This window comes from Aotus nancymaae, unplaced genomic scaffold, assembly GCF_030222135.1.
Source record: "Aotus nancymaae isolate 86718 unplaced genomic scaffold, 86718_ANA_hifiasm-v0.15.2.pri h1tg000006l, whole genome shotgun sequence".
In the NCBI taxonomy this organism is placed as follows: domain Eukaryota; kingdom Metazoa; phylum Chordata; class Mammalia; order Primates; family Aotidae; genus Aotus; species Aotus nancymaae.
This window is the reverse complement of record NW_026988417.1, coordinates 86,930,563-86,955,418: the sequence shown is the minus strand read 5'-3', so window position 1 is coordinate 86,955,418 and position 24,856 is coordinate 86,930,563. Positions and strand designations below refer to the sequence as shown.

At 38.3% G+C, this 24,856-nt stretch overlaps 1 protein-coding gene and 1 pseudogene across 2 annotated transcripts in view; one reads left to right on the top strand and one right to left on the bottom strand.

Annotated features, from left to right (window-relative positions):
* Positions 1 to 13,076, bottom strand: part of SMARCAD1 (SWI/SNF-related, matrix-associated actin-dependent regulator of chromatin, subfamily a, containing DEAD/H box 1) — an 86,761-nt gene extending 73,685 nt beyond the window's left edge. Inside the window, exons 1-2 of one of the 2 annotated variants that reach the window (XM_012437771.2) lie at positions 12,950 to 13,076; positions 12,101 to 12,339 (exon numbers count right to left, since the gene is read on the bottom strand). In XM_012437771.2, the coding sequence (XP_012293194.1) occupies positions 12,101 to 12,290 (190 nt within the window). In that variant the 5' untranslated portion in view covers positions 12,291 to 12,339; positions 12,950 to 13,076. Of the gene's footprint in view, positions 1 to 12,100; positions 12,340 to 12,614; positions 12,885 to 12,949 lie in introns of those variants that run through there. The other variant, XM_012437770.2, reaches the window with a different exon arrangement.
* A 5,431-nt stretch (positions 13,077 to 18,507) lies between these two features.
* On the top strand, positions 18,508 to 18,563 carry LOC135272091 (U6 spliceosomal RNA; annotated as a pseudogene).
* The last annotated feature ends 6,293 nt before the right edge of the window (positions 18,564 to 24,856 follow it).

The following is a 24,856-nucleotide window of genomic DNA, read 5'->3' as shown; positions in this document are numbered from 1 at the left end:
AGAGCTAAAGGGGAGTTGGAAGTGATCTCTGCCTCACCTACAATATCTTCATGAAAACTATATGTCCCCGCCACAAACAATTTATTTAGTGAGATGAGCCACACTGTTTCATATTTGTCAAAATCTCTGGTTTAATAAAAGATGGCTGAATTCTCATATCTGTTTCTACCTTTAATCTGTTGCAATACACTGTTTCCATAAAAAAATTATGCCTTACAAAGTTATGTAGTTGGAGAAAGGAGAGGAGTATTTTCATAGCCTTTTTAGATTACTGTGACTATTTTTCTTTGATACTAAACCCAAACTTGACAAGTGGTAATTTCTTAAAGTTAGTTGCAATGTGGAATCTGGAACCATATGAAAAAACATTTTGCATTCTATTACATTAAAACCATTAACCGCGTATTATTTCCTAACATTGTGCTTGGGTCATTTGGAAAATACTGGTTCACTGAGTAATACACATCTTCCAAATGTTGACACATTTCATGATATTTAAAAATTACTTTTGTTAATATCACCACTGAGCCTATCAGAAATGTCTTAAATATTGGAAACTGTCAAACTCACAGTCATGGACATTAGTTTTCCAAAATTCAAACTTTCCTTTGAAAACTGGGGTTTTATCACTGGCAATAAATACTGTGTGGTTTTCTTTTGTATCACTCTGTTTATTCTGAGAAAACATCTGCCAAATTCCTAAGTTTGTATAACCACGCTTTGTGAATCAGTGGTGTTCTGGGAAAGAAAAGTGACTGGTTAGCTCAAAGCAATTGCTCAAATGCTTTCCCTTAAGATAAGTGTTGTATAGCATGCAACAACGTGTACTTCACATTTGTTTCATAAAATATTAAAAAGACATATCCTAAGTTGAGATTTAATAAAATTAATAATTTTTACTGCTTCATCTAGACTCTTTTAAGTGAAACTGGCATTTACACAATTGTAAGAATACATTGACTACTACAACAGTCTGAAGCCTTGGCCTTGATCTGTGGTGCTAAGGCACCAGCAGTTTTTACCTATGATTGCTTTTGCACCTTCAGTGCAAATATCAATATAGTGAAATAGGCAAGTAGTATCTTAATATTATTATAACAATAGTTTTGACCTTGTGGACACCTGCAGATGGGCTCAGGGAACGCTCAAAAGTTCACAGACTATACTTTGAAAACTGATGGGATACAGTAAAAGCTTGTTTATAATACATCAACTTACTGGTACATCAATAATCAGAATTAGAATAGTGCTGAACACTCAGATTTGTTTATTTGGACTATTCTTAGAAGTAAGCAACAGCAAAATAGCTCAGAGCCAATGCCTAAAAAGATATTCCTGCTGCAATGATGCTTTTTAATTCAAAGCAAATAAGCACTTTTTAGTAGTATCATAAAGGAAACAGGAAGCAATAAAGAAAACTACAAAAACAGAGGAAAGAACAGTGAAAAGCAGAAACAGTTATAAAGAAAAGACATCTGCTTCTATTCAACGCTGACACGTGCTGAACATTGTCTGCGTTTAAGGCATTGTAGCAGGAGGTGGGATATTAAAGCAAAATAATGGCAAGTTACAGTTCAACTTGCCCTTTTGAAACAGGAGGGAAGCAGACATGTGCATGAATAACTATGTTATAAGCATAATTTGTGCAATGAGAGAATATACAAAATGCTAAATGAACAGGAGGGAAAACAGTCTGTCCTTCCATATAAAAACAATAGGAAAGGCTAACTTAAAGATATTTTCTCATAACAAGGGTAATGGGAACCTCTATCATTAGCCTTTGCAAGAAGATTCCACGGCCCTAGGGAGTAATTCCACATGAAAGTTCCCACTAGTGGTATGCATAAAAGAAGATAATCTTATATCCCAAGTTTATTGAGTACCCTTTACCCATTCTCATATCTAAGTCTACCATAAAACAAGCATTCAAGCTTGCCACTGGTTTCACCTCTTCAGTGGTCCAAGATCAAGGCTCTTTCAAACAAAAAAATCACTAGTGGGAGATTAAGGCTCATTCGAACAAAAAAATCACTAGTGGGAGATTATGAATTCACACAGAAATAGTTTAAATCAATTTGATAATTCATAAACAAAGGTGATCTCCCAAAGTAGAATAAAAACACATAAGCCTTTACACCTGTCCCGAAGAATTATAAAACCCTGCCATTTCCGATATTCAAATCATGTATTGCTCTACGCTGTTCAATCTTTTAACATAGCACTGATTTTCAAGGCAGTTCCTTCAAATGCCAACTAAAACACATCATATATTTGCCCTCTTAAAAGATTTATTACAAGCGCAGTGGCTCACATCTGTAATCCCAGCACTTTGGGAGGCCGACGTGGGCAAATCACTTGAGGTCAGGAGTTCGAGACCAGCCTGGCCAACATGATGAAACCCTGTCTCTACTAAAAATACAAAAATTAGCCAGGCAGGGTAGTGCACATCTGTAATCCCAGCTACTTGGGAGGCTGAGGCACGAGAATTGCTGGAACCCAGGACACAGAGGTTGCAGTGAGCTGTGATCCCGCCATCGCACTCCAGCCTGGGTGACAGAGTGAGACTCTGTCTCAAAAAAAAAAGTTATTACCAAGACAACAGACCGTAAATTCTGTAGTCTTAATTTGCATATCATAGACAGGAAAATACCTTTAGTATCTTAACAAAAGATAAATCAAACTCTCTAATGAATGCTCTAGAAAATACAAGTAATACACTAAATACAAGATTAAAGAGTAGTTTCTAATTCATCTTTCTAAGTTGAAACGAGGGAAAAAAACCTCATTTCAAGTTTAAGCCAGAAGAAAGGGTAAAACATAAAGGAGGCTGGGTGTGGTGGCTAATGCCTGTATTTCCAAAACTTTGGGAGGCCAAGGCAGGTGGATCACTTGAGGTCAGGAGTTTCAGACCAGCCTGGGCAACATGGTCAAACCCTGTCTCCGCCAAAAACACAAAAACTAGCTGGGCGTGGTGGTGTACTTCTGTGGTCTCAGCTACTCAGGAGGCTGAGGCAGTAGGATTACTTGAGCCCAGGAGGTAAGGGTTTCAATAAGCAAGATGGCGCTACTGCACTCCAGCCTGGGTGACAAAGTGAGACTCTGTCTCAAAAAAAAAATTTTTTTAATTAAAATGTAAAGGAAAAGAAAGCCATGCAATTAATATTGAACAAGGCAAAAGTATTAAACCTTCAAGAGGGACTTTTAAATAACAGTCTTTATACATACATAAATACATAACTGACATCTCAACTCTATACTAATAATAAAATGCATAAATATTGCAGGACATATAAGGCAAAGAGTCAACAGAGACAAATACAAGGCATTAATTCTTCTCTATGCTCTTAATAAAGCAAGAGCACAAAAATAAACAAGATCTAGAACAGTGTTTTTCTTTTTTTTTTGAGACGGAGTTTCACGCTGGAGTGCAATGGCGCGATCTCGGCTCACCGCAACCTCCGCCTCCTGGGTTCAGGCAATTCTCCTGCCTCAGCCTCCTGAGTAGCTGGGATTACAGGCACGTGCCACCACACCCAGCTAATTTTTGTATTTTTAGTAGAGACGGGGTTTCACCATGTTGACCAAGATGGTCTCGATCTCATGACCTCGTGATCCACCCGCCTCGGCCTCCCAAAGTGCTGGGATTACAGGCGTGAGCCACCGCGCCTGGCCTTAGAACAGTGTTTTTCAAACGTTTTTGACTGAAACCCATTGTAAGAGACATATTTCAGTTTATTATCCTAAGCACACAGATTGTTAGATTCACAGGTATAACTGAAAGAAAATGGGAGAAGCTCTTACTATAACTGATACACTTTGATAATTTTCTATTTGTTCTACTCCATTAAAAACTGTAGTCATGCATATTTAGTCAGGATCCAAGAAATTGATTTTATGACACAATAAATGTCTATGATCCACAGTTTGAAAACAAAGATATAATAAAATTCATCTATTAATCTGACATATAATTAAATCTATACTTAGATTATGTCTTCTTTCCAAACACCTCTGGAATTTTTATAGGAATTAATTAATAGTAGGCCACAAAGAAAATCTGAGTAAATTTCCCCAAAAAAGAAATATTACAGGCCACACTCTCTGGTCATAAAACAGTGAAATTAGAAGTAAATGTTATTTTAGACTATAATGATGACATTTTAATGTAAGAAAAAGTATTTTTCAATAAATGGAAAACTGACTAATAACTGGTGAATAAGGAACAAAGGAGAAAGCGTTATCATCCTTTCTTTAGTCCCTATAATGAAATCAAATTCAGATGGGATTTAAAGTTAAAAATCAACACAAAACCCACACTGAAATATAAATGCATGCCCATTATGTTGGCTGTTATCCAAAACACAGAAAATAACAAGGGTTGGAGAGGATGTGGATAAACTGGAACCCTCTACACTACTGGCAGAAATGTAAAATGGTGGAGCAACTATGGAAAACGGTATGGTGGTTCCATAAAAAATTAGAAATAGAATTACCATATGACCCAGCAATACCACTTCTGAGTATACAACCAAAAGAACTGAAAGAGGGTTTCAAAGAGATATTTAAACATTTATGTTCACTGCAATACAATTCACAATATCCAAGATGTGGAAGCAATTCAAGTGTCCACTGATGGATGAATGGATAAACAAAATGTGTATATACACATAATGAAATATTATTCAGTCTTATAAAGGAAGGAAATTCTGATATATGCTACAACATTAATGGATTCTGAGGATGTTATATTAGAATAGTCAAATCCATAAAAAAAAAAAAAAATGTAAAGGGTGGTTGCCAGGGGCTGGGGGAATCAGAAATGGGGAGCAGTTGTTCAACAGGTACACAGTCTGTTTTGCAAGATGAAAAGAGTTCTGGAGAATTGTTGCATGACAATATAAATGCATTGAATTGAATGTAGCGAACTGTACACTTAAAAATGGATGAAATGGTAAATTTTCTGTGCATTTTACCACAATTTTTAAAATTAACAGATATACTAGAGGAAAATATGAATGAGTATATTTATAATGTGGTAATGGGGAACGCAGAATACTTATAGAGAAAGGACGAACAAGCTGACCATATAAAAATGTAAAATTTTTCTACAGCAAACAACAAAGGGGGTGCTACAGTCTGTGCCCCACTCCCCAGAATGGTATATTGAAATCTTAACCGCTATGGTAATAGTATTAGGAGGTGACATTTGCTGGAGGAACAAGGGGGTATTAGGTGATGGGGGCAGAGCACTTATGAATGGGATTAGTGCCCTTATAAGAGGCCCAAGAGACCCCTCACTCATTCAGTCATGTGGGATTACAGTAAAAAAAATCATGGTCTAGGAAGAGGGCTCTCAGATACTTGATCTTCCAGCACCTTGATTTTGGACTTCCCAGCCTCCAGAACTGTCAGAGTAAATTTCTATTGCTTATAAGCTACCCAGTCTATGGTAGTTATAGCAGCCCTACAGACTAAGATACACGGAATTAAAACGTACTTACAAATCATTTATCAGAAAGAGTTATTTATCAGAAAAACAGAAAAGCATAAAGGAACACAGAAAAAACGAAATGGCTAGTAAATTTATGAAAACATAACCTCAAAAACAAAGAAAAAGCAACAATAACATACTTTTGCCTATTAGCCTATTAAAGATAATAAAGGTATGCAATATTTTAGACAGGTATGAAAAAGTAGACATCAGAAAACCAAGATGTAGTCTGATGCAAACTAGTGAAATTTTTGTGTAGGGTGAAGTGACAATGACTAAAATAATACTTAATTCCCCTATCTGCCCCATTCTTTTGGGACAGAATCTCACTGTGTCACCCAGGCTGGAATGTAGTGGAGTGATCACAGCTCACTGTAACCTCGAACCCCTGGGCTCAAGCAATTCTCCTGTCTCAGTCACCCAAGTGGCTAAGACTACAGGTATACACCACCACGCCTGGTTAGTTTTTTTTTTTTTATAGAGACAGGTCTTGCTATGTTGCCCAGGCTGGTCTCAACCTCCTAGTCTCAAGCAATCCTCCTGCCTTGGCCTTCCAAAGTGCTGATACTCTATAGGCGTGAGCCACTGCGCCTGGCCAAATAAATGTACATTTAAAATGCACTTAAGATTTCTACTTACGTTTGAGTACTTACTGTACTTTCTGTTACAACAATTGAGCACTAACCCTCTAACCAAGTACTGCTTGTCAATTAATATTAAGAGACATTAAGAAATCAGAATGGTTGGGTGCGGTGGCTCACGCCTGTAATCCTAGCACTTTGGGAGGCCAAGGTGGGTGGATCACCTGAGGTCAGGAGTTCAAGACCAGCCTGGCCATCATGGAGAAACCCTATCTTTAAAAAAAAAAAAAGAAAAGAAATCAGAATGACTATCTACAGGTATAACAATGATTCACATTTTGGCCATACATACCTACCTACAACAAGACTGAGTATCGCCCAATGGTCACAGAATTTTGAAGCTAAAAGGATACATTCAGTTTCATCATTCAAAGGATAATAACCATTTTAATGTTGGCAAGGAATGCAGAAAACTAAGCAAAGTCAGGAAAAGAGAGTAAGATCCAAACAGCTGACTTTTTACTTAAGATTATACATCTGTGCAGAGCAATACTCTCAGGAAATCTTTTTGATGACTGGTATAGTTTCAAAAATGTCTCTCACTTATTAACAAGTGCTCCTTTCAATATGACAACCACCTTGAAGTGGTCTAGAGGACTGAATCTATTTCAGCAAAAAAAAAAAAAAAATTCATCAAGCATATACTAAAACTTTCCTCCATTCCTCCAATGCCAAAATAATCTATGAATCAATCCATCTATTTTTATCTCCTTTAATTATCCCCCACCAGGTAAAATGTCTTTATTGTTTTGCACAGTTAAACAGTCCAACAATGCTTCAGTTCCCATCACTTGATGCCTCTCTTCAGGTTATCTCCCTCCCTCAGCCCTTCTCTCTCCACTAGCTTCTTGCCCTTGGTTAACAAACATGCTCAATTTTCAACAATCTGAAACATCTTTCCTTGATGTTGCTTCCCAATCAAATTACCTATTTTTCTCTTTCCTTTCCTGAAAGAATCATCTTCACCTCGTCACCACTCTACTGAACTGTTAAAGGTTAGTAGGAACTTTTAATTTCCAAGGAAACTGGTCACTAATCAGTCCCCACTGAACTTGACTTCTCTACAGGATTTGTTACTAGACTAAATACCAAACTAAAATCACTTTTTTCTTTGGCTTCCAGGACACTATCATTTTCTATGACTATTCTAGTCATCTTTCAAATTTTTCATTGGTTTTCCTGCCTTTGCCCATTGTCAAATGATGTTATTGTATACCCTGCTTAGGACACTTTTTGTTAACTACCACAATGATGACTCCCAAGTTGACTTCTAAGATTCAGACCACTCTCTGGGCTCTAAACTCTAATATTCAACCATCTACTACCTTGATACTAAAATAAGATGGGTAATGCAAATGCATCATGCTTTAGTATCTTTCTCCTACACTCCTACACTCACCTTCTAATTCAGGCCATGGTGGCAGTGCTCCAGCTGTCCAAACAAGGAACATTTGAGTTATCTGCAAATCTTCCACATTCAACTGATCACCTAATATCATCAAATGCATCATTTACAACTCCCCTCAGTTGTCTCCTCTGTCATCGCCTAGTCATTTCCCCACATTGAGGCTTCAATTAATACAATAGCTTCACTAATAGCCTTTCCAAAATAAAATGTGCATCAAATAAGATCTATCTTCCCTGACATAGGATATAAAGGCCCCTCACAACCCAACAGTTTACACTTCTATCTTTTCAGCTTCATCTATATTGTCTAAAACCTCCTCTTCCAGAAACCCTCTGCACCCTCCATACAAGGGGACTGCTTGAGGACAGAAGCTCAAGACCAGTCTGGCTAATATGGTGAAACCCTGTCTCTACTGAAAACGCAATTAGCTGGGTGTGGCGGCGAGTGGCTGTAGTCCCAACTACTTAGGAGGCTGAGGCAGGACGATCCCTTGAACCCAAGAGGCAGAGGTTACTGTGAGCTGAGATTGTGCCACTGCACTGCAGCCTGGCAACAGGGTAAAACTCCATCTCAAAAAAAGAAAAAAAAAATGTATAGGTCTGGGCGTGGTGGCTCACGCCTGTAATCCCAGCACTTTGGGAGGCCAAGGCACATGATCACTAGAGGTCAGGAGTTTGACACTAGCCTTGCCAACATAGTGACACCTCATCTCTACAAAAAAATACAAAAATTAACTAGACATGGTGGCATATTCCTGTAGTCCCAGCTCCTCGGGAGGCTGAGGTATGAGAATCACTTGAACCCGGGAGGCAGAGGTTGCAGTGAGCCCAGATTATGCCAATGCACTGTAGCCTGGTCAACACAGTGTGGCTGTCTAAAAACAAACAAATAATAAATTTTTTAAAATATGTATAAAGTACAAATAATGCCCACTCATCATGCAATAATCCTTACTTCAATACACTTACTGAGGGTTACAAGCCAGTGACTGTCCTCAACAATAGAGATAAATAGATGAACATGACTGATAAGGTCTCTGTTCTTATGAATCATATGTTCTAACAAGGGAGACACAACTATATAATGCAATGTTAACTAGTGATAAATACCATGAAGAAAAATAACAATAGAGTAAAGCTGTGGTAGGGTGGGGCTGGGTTGGGTGGCTATTTCACAGGTGATCAGGGAAGGTCTTTCTAAAAAAGGTGACATTTTACTTCGATCTAATGAAACAAAGCATCTGAGTCATATGCAAATAGTAGCAGGAAGAGTTTTCCAGGCAAAAGAGCAAACTAGAAGAAGCAAAGATGAGACCTTGTTTGACAGATTCAAGAAACAATGTGGCAGTGGCATAGTAACTGACAGAGGGTAGTAGGAAATGAAGTCAACTCACTAGATAAAATAAGAAAAAAAAGAGTCGTTTTTAAATGAGTGATTACAGATAATTTTGACTACATACAATTTCCATTCTATAAGCTGACTTAGACCTGACACTTTACTGTAAATAAACTCACATAGCATTATCCCACAATGGCAGTATGAAAAGTTACCACATGATAAAGGAGGGTCAAAACTCACATCCTACTCATAATTCACCAATCTTTATCTCCAGTACTGACCTTAAAAATATAACTTCAGTATCTTGTCCTCTCCACAGGTCCAACACTCAATTCTGAATCCCCCTTCGCACCTCCCCCTAGACCCCATGCTAAATTAATACTTGGGGGCAGGACCTTTAATTCTTATTTGAATTCTTAAAGACATTTACTTTTTTTTTTTTGAGACAGAATCTCACTCTATCCCTCAGGCATGATCTCCACTCAGTGCAACCTTTGCCTCCCAGATTCAAGCAATTCTTGTGCTTCAGCCTCTCAAGCAGCTGGGATTACAGGCGCGCTCCACCATAAGAGCTAATTTTTGTATTTTTAGTAGAGCTAGGGTTTCACCATGTTGGCCAGGCTGGTCTTGAACTCCTGACCTCAGGTGATCTGCCCACCTCTGCATCCCAAAGTGCTGGGATGACAGGCATGACCCGGCCCTAAAATAAAAATTTTAACAGTCATCTTATCTCATTCCTATCAGGGATCTAAACCCTGCCCTTCATTACTCTGAAACCTCTTTTATCTCTTTCTTCTCCATTTCTACAGCTATCCACTCCTAGATTACAGGAGTTGCCTAAATGATTTCTTTCCCTTCAATCCCTACCCTCAATCAAGATATACTAGTCACCAATGCTAAACTGACTTTAAAAACTTACTTTTATCATTCTCCTACTCAATCCGTAAGGTCTACAATGGATACCTAGTACCTATAATGTAAAATCTAAACTCCTCAGCCTTAGTTTTTGAGACTCTCCAAAATTCACAGTATCATTTACAACAATCTTTTTTTTTTTTTGAGGCGGAGTTTCGCTGTTGTTACCCAGACTGGAGTGCAATGGCGCGATCTCGGCTCACCGCAACCTCCGCCTCCTGGGTTCAAGCAATTCTCCTGCCTCAGCCTCCCGAGTAGCTGGGATTACAGGCGCACACCACCATGCCCAGCTATTTGTATTTTTAGTAGAGATGGGGTTTCACCTTGTTGACCAGGATGGTCTCGATCCCTTGACCTCGTGATCCACCTGCCTTGGCCTCCCAAAATGCTGGGATTATAGGTGTGAGCCACCGCGCCCGGCCTACAACAATCTTTTATTAAAGCAAAGTGCACCACTCCTACAAGGATTAATTATTACCATTCCTAGAACAAACTTAATTTTCCAGTTTCCCAACGCCATCAAGCCTGACCATGTAATTCCTACAGCAATCTCAGTTTCTAAGCAGAACTTATTTATGGAAAAAGTCCCAATAAAGAGAAAATGAATGGATATTGCTAGAAAGAAATAAAAACAGAAACATATCTTCTGATCAATAAAGGAAATTAAAGATTTCACATGACCAATACTGATAAATAACTAAAACATTCCACTGAAATCCAGGTTACAAACTGCTTTTACTTCCAGAGATGAAAAAAATTGTGAATCACAGATTTTTTTTTTTTTTTTTAAAGACGAGGTTTCACCATGTTGGTCAGGCTGGTCTTGAACTCCCGCCCTCAGGTGATCCACCCACCTTGGCCTCCAAAGTGCTTGGATTACAGGTGTTAGCCACCACGCCCGGCGTGAATCACAGATTTTAAGTGACATGTCCAATGTCCCACATTTAACAAAAATGAAGAGGCAGAAGCATCTATGGATTTGAAATCCCGTGTCTACACCTTGGCCTTCCTGCCCTGTCTAACCACAGAGGAAACAGATGAATATATTCATTGGAAAAGCATTTAAATGGATGTCAAATATTTATTCAAAGAGTGAACGCAAGGATTTACTCCTGGTGCTTAAAATCCTTCAGTTGTTCCCTATAGCATTCAAATTCAAAACTACTTAGACAAAAGGCTTTGTAAATCTGACTCCTAATCCAATCTACCAAATCATTCTGCCAAGTTCCAGTTACACAAAGTATTTAAAAATGTTACTCTAATGATAACTTCTAGAGGATCTGCCATCACTGCTATATTTAAGTAGAAGAGTGGCAAACAAAAAGATACCAAAGATAAACGTGTGTTACCGATCTTTCAGGCTACATTACGTTGAAAGCTACTTACGAAACAGTTTGTATAAAAAAGATATTACTGAAAAAATATTAAAATATAACTTCCAACATTCCTTTCACCTTTCGTAAGAAACTATGTAACTATTGAGTTTATGCTCAGGAATCCTACTGCCAGGACTTGAGTTCAGGCTCTATCAAGTTCCTAATAACCTCCCTGAATCTCATTTTACATTAACCTCTATGTCAGTTATACCTATCGTGTAGAATTATTGTGCAAATTAAATAACAGAATGTGAAGCACTTATCACTATGCCTATAAAACAGCAAGAGCTCAAATATATTCCTCTAATAGTTAACTGTTCAATGAAAACAGATTCGAGTGGAAATCTCAATTTTTTGGCTTATCCTCAAATCCTTTTGTCTCTGACAATCTGCTGATGAGGTTAAAAATGTTCATTCATCATGAAGAATAGCAATTTTTCATTTGCATTCTGAGGACATCCAGGAAGTCAAGTGGATGCAATAACTTGATGTGATCTGATCTTCCCTTGTGTACAGAGGTTGTCTTTAGGCACCTTGTTCAATATCTAGCACACAGATGATCAATATTTTGAGGGAATACTGGAATGAATGAATATGTCTGGCCAAATATCCTCCAAGTCTATCACAGGACTGAACCACCTACACTGCTCTTCCAGTAGTAACCATTCTGACCTATGGATGACCTAAGTTCTGATTTCAACTTCCACCAGTGGGCCATATTCTAAGAACGCATACAAAAGTGAAGCAACAATGAACGGATGCTCAGTTGAGGGTACATGGTGCTTATGGCAGTCCCAAAGCTGTATTTAAAAGGGCACACTGCAGGACAATGCATCAATATACATGACATCAAGAATAAAAATTAGAAGCCCTTCTTCCATCTTTTAAAAACTGTCTTTGATGTTACATCAATTTCAACATTGTAACTCACCTGTTTTTTCAGTTATATCTGAATCGGGAGTGTTTGCCCTGCTAACTTCCCCTTCAGCATTCTCCTCTTCAGCACTAAGAGAAATTGGTGAAGAAGGGCCAGGCTGGGAGGGTTGAGGGGTTGCTTCGGGCGCTTCCTCAATCTTATTCCTTTTCTCAAAGCGAAAACGGTCCAGGTTGAAAAGATTCATATTGGTAGAAACCACCACCTTGCAGGGATGGGGGCTTTAAATGACCTATCTGCAGGGGAAAAATAAACAGAGGAAGAGAGGCCATGTAAACAACATAAAATACAATGCCACAGCAGTTTATTCCCAAGGCAATAAAGGGCCCACAAACATGCCAGTGGCTCAGGACTATTATGGCTACGCTTCATTGTTAGGCCACCACGATCAAAAGGTGGACCGGGGTATCTTTCTAAAATTTCCATTGCTTTTCACTCCCCTTCGTCCGCCTCCCCCACCCGCCCCTCCTTACTGAAACCACGAGCTGACCCTCGTGCAACCTCCTCTTACCCCAGCACGCGCAGGCACGTTCCCCAGTATAACCCCCTAGCGGGCCTCGCGCCCGCACACAGAGAGAGGCTCCCTGTGCTACTGTGCCCCCTGCCTCGAGAAAGGACCTGCCAGAGCCCGCGCCTCGACACTGCGGGGACACAAAGGGGCCAAAGAAGGGGAGCGGCGGAGGCCGTGCTGGCGGGCACCCGCCCGGAAGTTGACGCGGCGCGATCCCAGCTGAGAGGAAGCTGATAGGATTAAGAGCACACAGGCAGATTCAGAGGTGGAGCGTATACTGAGGCATCTTTTTAACGTTCCATCGCTCGCTTGTTCTTTCTTCCCTCAGTACTTACGATCTTGTAGCCTCAGTTCTATGTAACAAAGGTTAAAAATAAAAAAATAATTCCTGGCGTGGGGCGACGGTAGCCGTTCCGGGACCTTCCAAAGCAGCACGAAGAAACCTTACGAGCGCGTAATGATGACGCAACACGCAGCCTAGGCTTTTTCTTCCCAAACAACGCGCGAGCCGAAAATGTCTAGGCGCGCGCTGTTGTCATGGTAATTCGTACCCGTCTCTGCCGACTTGTAAGGGCCAGATTGATCTGTACCTTTGTCCTGTTTCTGTAAGTTAGCTAAGAGTTATTAAAAAGAACAATAGTAAATAGCATGATGACAAAAAAATATATATATATATATGATACAATTAGTATACATTGTATTATAACCTGTAGTGTTTCATCTATAATGTAGATAGCATAATAGTAATAATATTGTGCTAAGCATTTTAAGTGTATAAACCCAATCCTTACAAGAAGCCTATGTTTACAAAGCAAAGAAAGTGAGACCTGCAATTGCATAGGTAATTAGTGAGGGATAAGAACCCCAGGATGTTGAGCTTCAAAGCATTTGAAGTAATTCCTCACTTTTGGCGAGATTGTTCTTAGAGTGGAATTTGATTAATTTATTTTTTAAAAAAAATTTAATTTTTAATGTTTGCGAGTACATAGTAGGTGTACATATTTATGGGGTACATCAGATATTTTGATACAGGCATGCAATGTGTAATAATCCTGTCAGAGTAAGTGGTGTATCCATCACAAGCATTTATCCTTTGTGTTTCAAAAACTAGATCTTATTCATTCTAACTGTATTTTTGTACCCATTAACCATGCTCACCAACCCCCCTCCGCCCCACACTACCCTTCCTAGCTTCTGGTAGCCATTGTTCTACTCTCTGTTTCTCATGAGTTCAATTGTTTTAATTTTTTAGCTCCCACAAATATAATAAATGAGAACATATGAAGTTTGTTTTTCTGTGCCTGCCTTATATCCTTTAATATAATGACCTCCATTTCCATCCACGTTGCAAAGGACAGGATCTCGTCCCAGCCCCAACCCCAACCCCCACCCCCCATCTCCACCCCCGCCCCGCCACCCCCACCCCCGCCCCCGCCCCCAGGCGGAGTTTTGCCCTGTTGCTCAAGCTGGAGTGCAGTGGTGTAAGCTCAGCTCACTGCAACCTCTACCTCCCGGGTTCAAGCAATTCTGCCTCAGCTTCCCAAGTAGCTAGAATTATAGTCACACGCCACCATGCCTGGCTAATTTGTGTATTTTTAGTAGAGACGGGGTTTCATCATGTTGGCCAGGCCGGTCCCAAACTTCTGACCTTGTGATCCGCTCCCCTCAGCCTCCCAAAGTGCTGGGATTACAGGCATGAGCCACCACGCCCAGCCAGGATCTCATTTTTTTAAATGGCCAAATAGTACTCCACTGTGTATATGTATCACATTTTTCTTATCTACTGGCCTGGGCAACAGAGTGAGACCCTGTCTCCAAAGATTTACTCCCTCTGTTCCAACATTAGACTAAAGAAGCAATGTTTTGAGTTATAATTTGATCTTCTGGTTGGCATTTCCTATAAAGAGGAATTGCTACAAATAATCATTCTGTCAGATACATTAGCCATTGTAAACTTAAATTGGCAGTCCGTTTTATGTCAGTGTTGTGAATTGTATATTTATAACACAAACCCTAGTTTTATCAAATGTGGGCACATTAATAAAATTAGGTGCTTGGGCCCATAAAATTCAAGATTGAAGCCTGAACAATTGGGACTTCCTTTATACCTATCTTTAATATCCCGTGAAATGCATTCATTTTATGCATGCATATTAAATTGTATGATCGAAGAATATATTTATTTATGGCCAGGCATGGTGGCTCCTGCCTGTAATCTTAGCACTTGGGGAGGCTGAGGTGGGAGGATCACTTGAGGCTAGGAGTTCAAGACCAGCCTGGGCAACAAAGGGAGACCCCCATCTCTCTCTCTCTCTCTCTCTCTCTTTTTTTTTTTTTTTTTTGAGACAAGGTCTCACTCTGTCACCCAGGCTACAGTGCAGTGGTTCAGTCTCTGCTCACTGTAGCCGTGACCTCCTGGGCTTGAGCGTTCCTCCCATCTCAGCCTCCCAAGTAGCTGGAACTACAGGTGCTTATCTCCATGCCTGGATAATTTTTGCATTTTTGTAGAGATGGGGTTTTGCCATATTGGCTGGGCTTGGGGGTGAGGGCAGGTGTGGGGGATCAAGGCTTCAGTGAGCCATGATTGAAAGAAAAAGAAAAGAAAAAATAATATATTTACTTATAAGTAGGAAATTATTTTTGGTGATGAAGACAATTTGATGTCTATTTAGAGAGATCTGAGATTGAAAACAGACTCCTCTAGCTGAATGACCTTTCTAAATCTTAGTTTCATCATTCTTTAAATGTGACTAACAATGATATTGACTCTTAGAGTGCTTTTCTGCAACAGTACCACCTCTTGACATTTGTATAGCTGGGACAAAATTGAAAACGAACTATATAAATCATAAATGTCTAAATATTTAAACATTATAAATATAGTTAACAAAATGTAAAAGTTAAATATGTTCTTCCTATTTTGAAAATACTAGGGAAGCCAGGTTGAATTTAGAATTCCTACTGTGTCAGAATGTGGGTTAATGAACGAGAATTGGTTGGCTCATATATCCTGCCTTCCTAGTGTCACCTTTTCGTACTCAATTTGATACTAATGGTATCAATAATGATATCATAATGGGCCATGTGCTCATGCATATAGATGCTCAGCATATGGACACTCAACTCTGGCCCCCAACTAGGGTTACCATATTTGTTTTTTTTTTTAGAAAAAGGGATGTACAGTTATATTTGAATTTTCAGGGCCGGGCGCGGTGGCTCACGCCTATAATCCCAGCACTTTGGGAGGCCGAGGCGGGTGGATCACGAGGTCAATAGATCGAGACCATACTGGTCAACATGGTGAAACCCCGTCTCTACTAAAAATACAAAAAATTAGCTGGGCACGGTGGCGCCTGCCTGTAATCCCAGCTACTCAGGAGGCTGAGGCAGGGGAATTTCCTGAACCCAGGAGGCAGAGGTTGCGGTGAGCGGAGATCGCGCCATTGCACTCCAGCCTGGGTAATGAGCGAAACTCCGTCTCAAAAAAAAAAAAAAAAAAAAAATTTGAATTTTCAATAAACAATGAATACATTTTTAGTATAAATTTGTCTAATGCAATACTTGGAACTGATACTAAGACATTATTTGTTGTTTATCTGAAACTCAAATTTAACAAGTTGTCTTGTATTTTATTTGGCAAACTTACTGCTATCCCACTCCTTTGCCACCTTTTGGACCTAGGGGCCTTTGGGCTACATTTTTGGCCTAGGGTTATAGATATTGAAAGCACTGTTTGCCCTCAGTAGGGAGGACCTCGGGAAAAGTCACTGTTAGACTTCTTGGGACTGTGTGAGCAAAGAATTTTAGGGACCAGATATTCAAATTATTGTCTATAAGTGAAGCACAAGTTCTCAGTGAACATGTCTTCTTGGCCCCAAAGATTCCTTTAGGGTGGGACATAGCTGAGTAGAACTAGATTTTGCCTTTTAAAACACTAGACCAGGACAGGGACTCCTCTTCCCCATTTCTGAGGGCAGGATTGTTTTGCAACCTTCATTGACCTGGGAGAATTATAATAATTCATGATTGGGGTTCTCTTTGAAAGTGAAGCAGAAGTTTAATGGGATGTATTAGTTTGCTAGGGCTGGTATAGTAACAGCCTGGATGACAGAAACAACAGAAATTTATTTTATCATGGTTCTGAAGGCTAGAGGTCCACTATCAAGGTGTTGATAGAGTTAATTTATTCTGAAAGCCATGAAGAAAAGATCTATTGCAGACAATAGATGAAATCAATGAGATTTAACAAAAATTAGCTGGGCGTGGTGGTACGTGCCTATAATCCTAGCTACTCGGGAGGCTGAGGCAGGAGAATTGCTTAAACCTGGAAGGCAGAGATTGCAATGAGCCGTATCGTGCCACTGTTCTCCAGCCTGGGTGACAGAGTGAGACTCTATCTCAAAAAAAAAAAAGAAAGAAAAAGAAAAAGAAAAATCAATGCAATGTAAAGAAATGATAAATACAAGATTCAGAGAAGTGAGAATGAACCTTTGAGTAATAGGTGTAAGCAATCATATATACTCACACACACAAAAAGAAGAAGAAGAAATAATGAAAAACGTAATAGAAAATGTTTATGGGCTTTCAGTTAGTCTGCAGGTGAAAGAGCTTAGTGAAGTCAAGGCAGAATCAATTGAAAGAGACTATACAATAAAAATATCCCACAGAATTTGTTTTAATTTCAAGAATTAAAAAAATGTCTTGCAAGCATTTTTCAGAAAAAAATCTACAGCCTACCACGGGAAAGAAATCAAGCAGAAGTTTTTTTGTTAAGTGTCAGAAAGTAATGATGCAACATTTATAATGATTTGGGGAAAGAAAAGGATTGTGACTCAGTAATTTTCTAGATCACAAATATCCATTTGTGGAAGAAAAATGTTCAAACTTTCAATTTCCTGAACATACATCTTTCTTAAAATATTCCTAAAGATGTAAATCCAGCTGACAATGTCAAAATGAGAATTTCAATATAGAGAATTCATAGTGTAAAAGCATTCGGTTGAGACTAAACACATAATGATTATAAATATGTTAGATTAGTCAGCTATTGTTGTATAACAAACTACAAAATTTTAGTTGCATAAAGCAATAAGCTTTTATCTCTCTTTCATTTATCTAGTGATCGGGTAGTATGGCTCAACTTCAGACTATAATGCCTGCACATAGTAGAGAATCAATGAATATTTGTTGAATGAATTAATGATATTAATAACTAGAGAAATTGTCTAAGCATACAGATAACCACAAATAAAATGTAAAGCAAACTATCATCCAAGTGATATATGTCACAAAAGCACAACATAAATCAGAGTTTAAAAATCTCAGAAAAGAGGTGACAGATCTCAAGAAAGGAAGAGAAGAAAAAAAATTTTTTTTAGAAATGGGGAGTAAAGTAGACCTAAATAATAGGTAGGCAAACATAACAGATAATGCCTTTAGAGAAATATAGGGTAAAAAGGGAAAAAAAACTTTAAAAATAAAAATAGAAAGGTAAATAGATTTTAAAAGAGAAAATAATTATTGAAGATAAAGCAGATCCAACATAATTATAATAGGAGTTACTACAGAAGAAAACCAAAGTAAAAGAGTAAAAGAAATAACTCAAACTATAATTCAAAAAACATTTCCTGAAAACTATAAGGATTTAAAACTATATATTGAAAGAGCACAGCATTTACCTAAGCATACTATTATTTATCTAAGCATACCTTAGCTGCCAACCCTAAGGCATATTCTATTAAAATTTAGATTTTAAAGGAAAATTAAAAATTTCTTGGACATCTAAGATTTAAGATAATAAAATGTGATTCAAGAATTTTATATCAAACAAAAGTGCCTTTAAAATGGAAAGGCACAAAGACACTACTAACATTGGGTAAGAATTCTGAGGGTAGTGCTCGCTTCGGCAGCACATATACTAAAATTGGAACGATACAGAGAAGATTAGCAATTTATAAAAAAAAAAAAAGAATTCTGAGGGTATTGTCATGTGTACTACTGAGGTATCTATCAGAGAAGAAGCTTCATAAAACCAAAACATCTATAGAGACAATGTTGTAAGGATAGGTATTGCGCATTGACTACATAGTTACTTGCAGAACAAAGATAATATGATGTTTAAAAGGAAGAGAGTACAGTTTATAATGGTTATATGATTTGTCAAATTTCACCTCCTAAAAAAACTGATAGAAACATATGAAAAACATGAAAAATAGAAATGTAATAGAGATTAGGTCTTTTATTTGAATTGGAAATATCAATATGAACTTAGGAGATTTGATATGCACACAGACACAATGTGTGTTTGTTTCCTATCTTTGTCCACTGAAAAGGCTTAGAAAGTGACTAGCCCATTACACAGCCCTAGCGCCATGATGATAGTCTTTGAGTATCATTTACTGCTAAAGGAACCCTGGACTGCTTGGAAAAAGAGCAGATTACAGTATGCAATGGAAAATGCACAAGGTGAGACTAAAATATCTCCCTTTACCAGAAAGCAAGGAAATTATCAAAGGCCACTAATATGTCAAAAAGATTCAGAGGTCAACCTGAGGTTCCAACTGGCCAAAGATGGGGCAGTTTGAGCTTAATGTGATTAAAAATTGCAGGGATTTGAAAGCCATCAAATATGCTGAAATCCAGGAGTTCTTACTGATTTTTTTTAAACTGGTTGACTTTGGAGGATGAAAAGAAAACAATTTATCATGAAAACTGATAGACAGATGGAAAGAATGAAGCTTTATCCTGTCTTTATGAAGGCTTCTCCTAGGTAATTGAAGAAGAGGTGAGGGAAAGTGTCTCTTTATAAAAGCATTCCAACTAATAAATGAGAAAAAAAAACTATAATTTGGAATTACTTAGCAAGCCTGGCTCATTTACAAAATCATGAGATAGAATAAAATGGCTGTTGTTCTAAGCCACTACACTTTGGGAGTAGTTTGTCATGCAGTATTAGATAATTGGAACATATCCAAATATTTTCTACATTTTCATCTTGAGTGTACCAATTCTTCCAGTTAGAATTAAAATGTTTCCTTTTTTTTCTATCTTAAAATCCCCATACTCAAAAACTGCCTGGAAATCTTATGCTCTTTTTCTCAAGTTTTGAGGAGCTCAGTCTAAAAATAATCTTTTAATACACTTTGTGTCCTCACACTTTCTCTGCTTCCTTTGAAAGAAGAGTTATTTCCCACAATAGCGTCTTAATTCTTTCTCAGGAATGTAAATGAAATTAAAGGCATCTCTTCTCTAGAAATAGCTACTGAATCATAGAAAACCATTATTATTTCTAATTTTTGTTAAAGGGCTTTATGTGATTAAACATGGCCATTACAATAAAGTTCCTAGAATATAGACCATAAAATAGAATTGTGTCAGCAGGGCAACTCAAATGTGGTTAGAATAAAATATTGTTTCAAGGGTCCATATAGGGATAGAATTCACCTTTTCTTTAAATTCTTTTATATATATATATATTTGAGACGGGGTTTTACCACGTTGGTCAGGCTGGCCTTGAACTCCGGACCTCAGGTGATCTGCCTGCCTTGGCCTCCAAAGTGCTTGGATTACAGGCGTGAGCCTCCATGCCCGGCCAAGAATTCACCTTTCTTTTATTTTTTTCTATTCTTTTATTTTATTTTTTGTTTAGACAGGGTCACCCAGGCTGGAGTACAGTGATCATGGCTCACTGCAACCTCGACCTTCCCAGACTCAGGAGATCCTCCCATCTCAGCCTCCTGAGCAGCTGGGACCACTGTTGCACACCACCACACCCAGCTAATTTTTGTATTTTTTCTAGAGATGGTGGCTGGCTATATTGCCCAGGTTGGCTTTAAACTCTTGGTCTCAAGCAGTCCTTCCACCTCAGCCTCCCAAAGTGCTGAGATTACAGGCATGAGCCACCATGCCCCACAGAATCACCGTTTTTTGTTTTTTTTTTTGAGACAGAGTTTCACTCTTGTTACCCAGGCTGAAGTGTAATGGCTCAATCTCGGCTCACCGCAACCTCCGCCTCCTGGGTTCAGGCAATTCTCCTGCCTCAGCCTCTTGAGTAGCTGGGATTACAGGCACACGCCACTATGCTCAGCTAATTTTTTGTATTTTTAGTAGAGACGGGGTTTCACCATGTTGACCAGGGTGGTCTCGATCTCTTGACCTCGTGATCCACCCACCTCGGCCTCCCAAAGTGCTGGGATTACAGGCTTGAGCCACCACGCCCGGCCAGAATCACCTTTTAAATCAAAATACTTATGTATGGCTGCAAAAATCTTTTTAGTTACCTGTTAAAGTTTTAAATGGGCTCAGTGAAAACGTTTGATAGAATCCTCAAATTTCTTAATAGGAGAAAAGACTGTGGGAATTTTATTGTTATTTCTTTTTGCTTCATATTTACCGAAATAAAACCATGAGGCAATTTGAGGAAGAAGCAGCCCTTCCAAAATTGAACTGAATTGATTAAGAAATCAAACAAAAAAACCAAACAGCAACAGAGATTAAAAATGAGATTTGTAAAAAAAAAAAAAAATGAGATGTGTAAGCTTGGATCCTTTCTTAACTTGATATCTTACAAATGTAAACCGCACCTGGTTGGTAATGGAAACTTGTGTAAACTAATCTTGTCTCCCACACATGAATATAAAATGAAAAAGACAAGATAGCAAGTCATAAAAACAAAACAAAACAAAAAAATGTTTCTTCCTTGGTAACAAGAAATTAAGCCAAATATCTATTTGTATGCTAATACTTCTTAAACTAGAGTAATGATTCTTAATTTGGGAAGGTAGAGGGCATGGTTATAAACCTCTCTTAGGAATCCAAATTTTAAAAAGTCACAAACCCCTTCCAAAAAAAAACTGCATATGCACATGACAGGTGGCACATAATTTCAGGGGGCTCATGGAACACTTAGTGCTCTGTGAGCTTCATAGTAAGAAATTCTGACAAAGATGTTCACAATCCTCATAACTCTGGTAGAATTCATGATGATTACATCCATGTATGTGCCTTTTTAAACTTAAAACTTCTAGCAACTACCATTATCAATTTAGGAAACTAAAAAATATTGAAAATTTTCATACTTTTGGTTTGGTAACTATCTGCTATGTTTTGCTAACGTAATTTGTTTTCTGAAAAAAAAAAGTAGGATTTAAATACTAAATAAATTACGTGATGCTTGATTTTTCAGAACTTGAAGAAAAATTCCATATTGTATCTCTTTTTTTACTTGATTTTTTTTTTTTTTGAGACAGAATCTCACTCTGTCACCCAGATTAGAGTGCAGTGGCACAATCTTGGCTCACTTCAACCTGCACCTCCAAGGTTCAAGCAATTCTCCTGCCTCAGCCTCCTGAGTAGCTGGGACTACAGGCACAGGCCACTATGCCTGGCTAATTTTTGTATTTTTAGTACAGACGGGGTTTCACCATATTGACCAGGCTGGTCTCAAACTCCTGACCTTGCGATCCGCCCGCCTCGGCCTCCCAAAGTGCTGAGATTACAGGTGTGAGCCACTGCAACTGGCTTTACTTGATTTTTTAATCCTATTGTTTCCCTTCTTTTTTCTGCTTCTTCCTATCTTCAATTTTCAGGACACTCTCAATTAGAAAGTTGAGTTCATGCCCACATATAGACAAGATTTTACTTTTCTTCTAGTGGCCTTGCAATTCAGTTTCCTTATTAAGTTACATAGTTACTTTATTATTATTATATTTTTTGGTTGGGGGGATAGTTTTGCTCTTGTTGCCCAGGGTGGAATGCAGTGACCCGATCTTGGCTCACTGCAACCTCTGCCTCCCGTGATTCTCCTGCCCCAGCCTTCCAAGTAGCTGTGACTACAGGTGCGTGCCACCATGCCCAGCTAATTTTTGCTTTATTAGTATAGATGGGGTTTGCCATGTTGCCCAGGCTGGTCTTGAACTCCTGAGCTCAGGCAATCAGTGCATCTCAGCCTTCCAAAATGCTAGGATTACAAGAGTGAGCCACCACTCCCGGTCTTTATAGTCACCATTTTGTTGTATGTACCCACAATGTCAGGATCATGTTTGATACTTTGAATCATTAAATTCACATATCTATGTCCAAATTTTATCACATATATGCTTGTGGTACCTTATCTTTGTGGTTGTAATTCTTACTTTGAAAATTATCCTCTTATATGTGTCATTTTGCAAAAGTCATTGTTCACAATATATTTAACTCAAACAGAATCATTGTAATCATCCTAATCCTGTACATATACATTTTTTTTCTCCTTGAAAAGGTCTTTTTTTTTTTTTTTGAGATAGAGTTTTACTCTGTCGCCAGACTGAAGTGCAGTGGCGCAATCTCAGCTCACTGCAACCTCTGCCTCCTGGGTTCAAGCAATTCTTCCACCTCAACCTCCTGAGTAGCTGGGACCACAGGCACGTGCCACCATGCCCAGCTAATTTTTGTGTTTTTAGTAGAGATGGGGTTTCACCATGTTGGCCAGGATGGTCTCAATCTCTTGACCTCGTGATCCCCCAACCTCGGCCTCCCAAAGTGCTGGTATTGCAGGCGTGAGCCACTGAGCCCGGCCCCTGAAATGTGGCCTTTACAAAAAGATTCCAGGAGAAAGAAGTTATTTCTTTTTTTCAGCCATTTTAAATTCCACAACCATTAAACATAATTCAAAATTCTCTTACTGCCATATCTACTTAGATGTAATCAAATCACAGTTCTGGGAATAAGTTAACATTTAACATTTTTGCACAATGTATGTTGTCTAGACTGTTCCTACTTAGATATTTGCTAATAGTGTAAGTGCCTTACATTGTATATGTCTGTTCTCTTGAAGGTAGAAGTATTACTGAATAAAAAACATGGACTCCCATAAATGGTCATAAAAAATGACATATTTATAGTTAGCTATAATGAGGAAAATGAACTCTTAAGAAAGTAATTTCAGGCTGGGCACGGTGGCTCACACCTATAATCCCAGCACTTTGGGAGGCCTAGGCAGGTGGATCACCTGAGGTCATGAGTTCGAGACCAGCCTGACCAAAATGGTAAAACCCCATCTCTACTGAAAATACAAAAATTAGCTAGGCATGGTGGCGCATGGCTGTAATCCCAGCTACTCAGGAGGCTGAGTTGGGAGAATCACTTGAACCTGGGAGGCAGAGGTTGCAGTGAGCCGAGATGGCACCATTGGACTCCAGCCTGGGCAACAGAGCAAGACTCTGTCTCAAAAAAAAAAAAAAAACAGAAAAAGGAAAAAAGAAAGTAATTTCAATAAGAGATCCTGGTTCATTCCCTGGCACCTCCACTAAAACAAAAAAAAAGTAATTTCAAAATTATAAAGTCATTACGAAATTAGATACCTGAGCGCAAATCCTATGTCTTCTGTTTACTAGCTGTGTGATATTCTCTCAACTCCCTCATTTGTAATATGGGAAAAACAGTATCCATGCTAAAGGGTTTCTGTGAATTAAATTTGAAATAGTTCATGCTTAGGGCTGGGACTGACATATAGTTAAGACTACCTAAATATTTCTTATTTTTAGAATGGAATTTTATTTTACCTAGGAATTAAGCTCCCAGAAAGCAAATAAAGTAAAAAAAAAAAAACAAAAAACACTTTTAATTAAAATTCTCCTTGTATATATTGTATACTTAAAAATTGTTGAGAGTAGATTTTTAAGTGCTTTTACCACAAAACAGTGATAAATATGTGAAGTGATACATATGTTAATAAGCTTGAGGTAGCCATTCCACAACATATAAATATGTCAAAACATCATATCGTATACCATAATATACACAATTTTTGTCAATTTAAAACCTGTTTTTTAGTTTTTTATAAAAACTAAGATTTACCCTTGTAAATTTCATAAATCAGTTATAAATTACAGTGTACATAGATTTGTATATAGTGTATAACACCTATTAATTTAATTAATCTTTATTCTGGGCCTACTCTATGCCAAGGACTATGAGAGATGCTGAGACATGTAAGAATAAAGAAGACTGATGAGATTTCTCTCCTCAGATAGCTTAGTCAGTGGGAAGACCTTAAATTACAAAATGGCACAAACTATGCTATGATAGTGAAAGTATAGTGCTAGAGTGCTCTTATAATTTTTGTAGAAGAAGCCAGGAAAAAGTGACAACTGAGTTATGAAAGATGAGTAGAAGTAAACCAATAAAGAAGGTAAAATGAAGACATGGAGAGAAGAGGCTGAAGTCCTTAAAAGGTTGTGTAGACTAGTGAACTATATATTCTT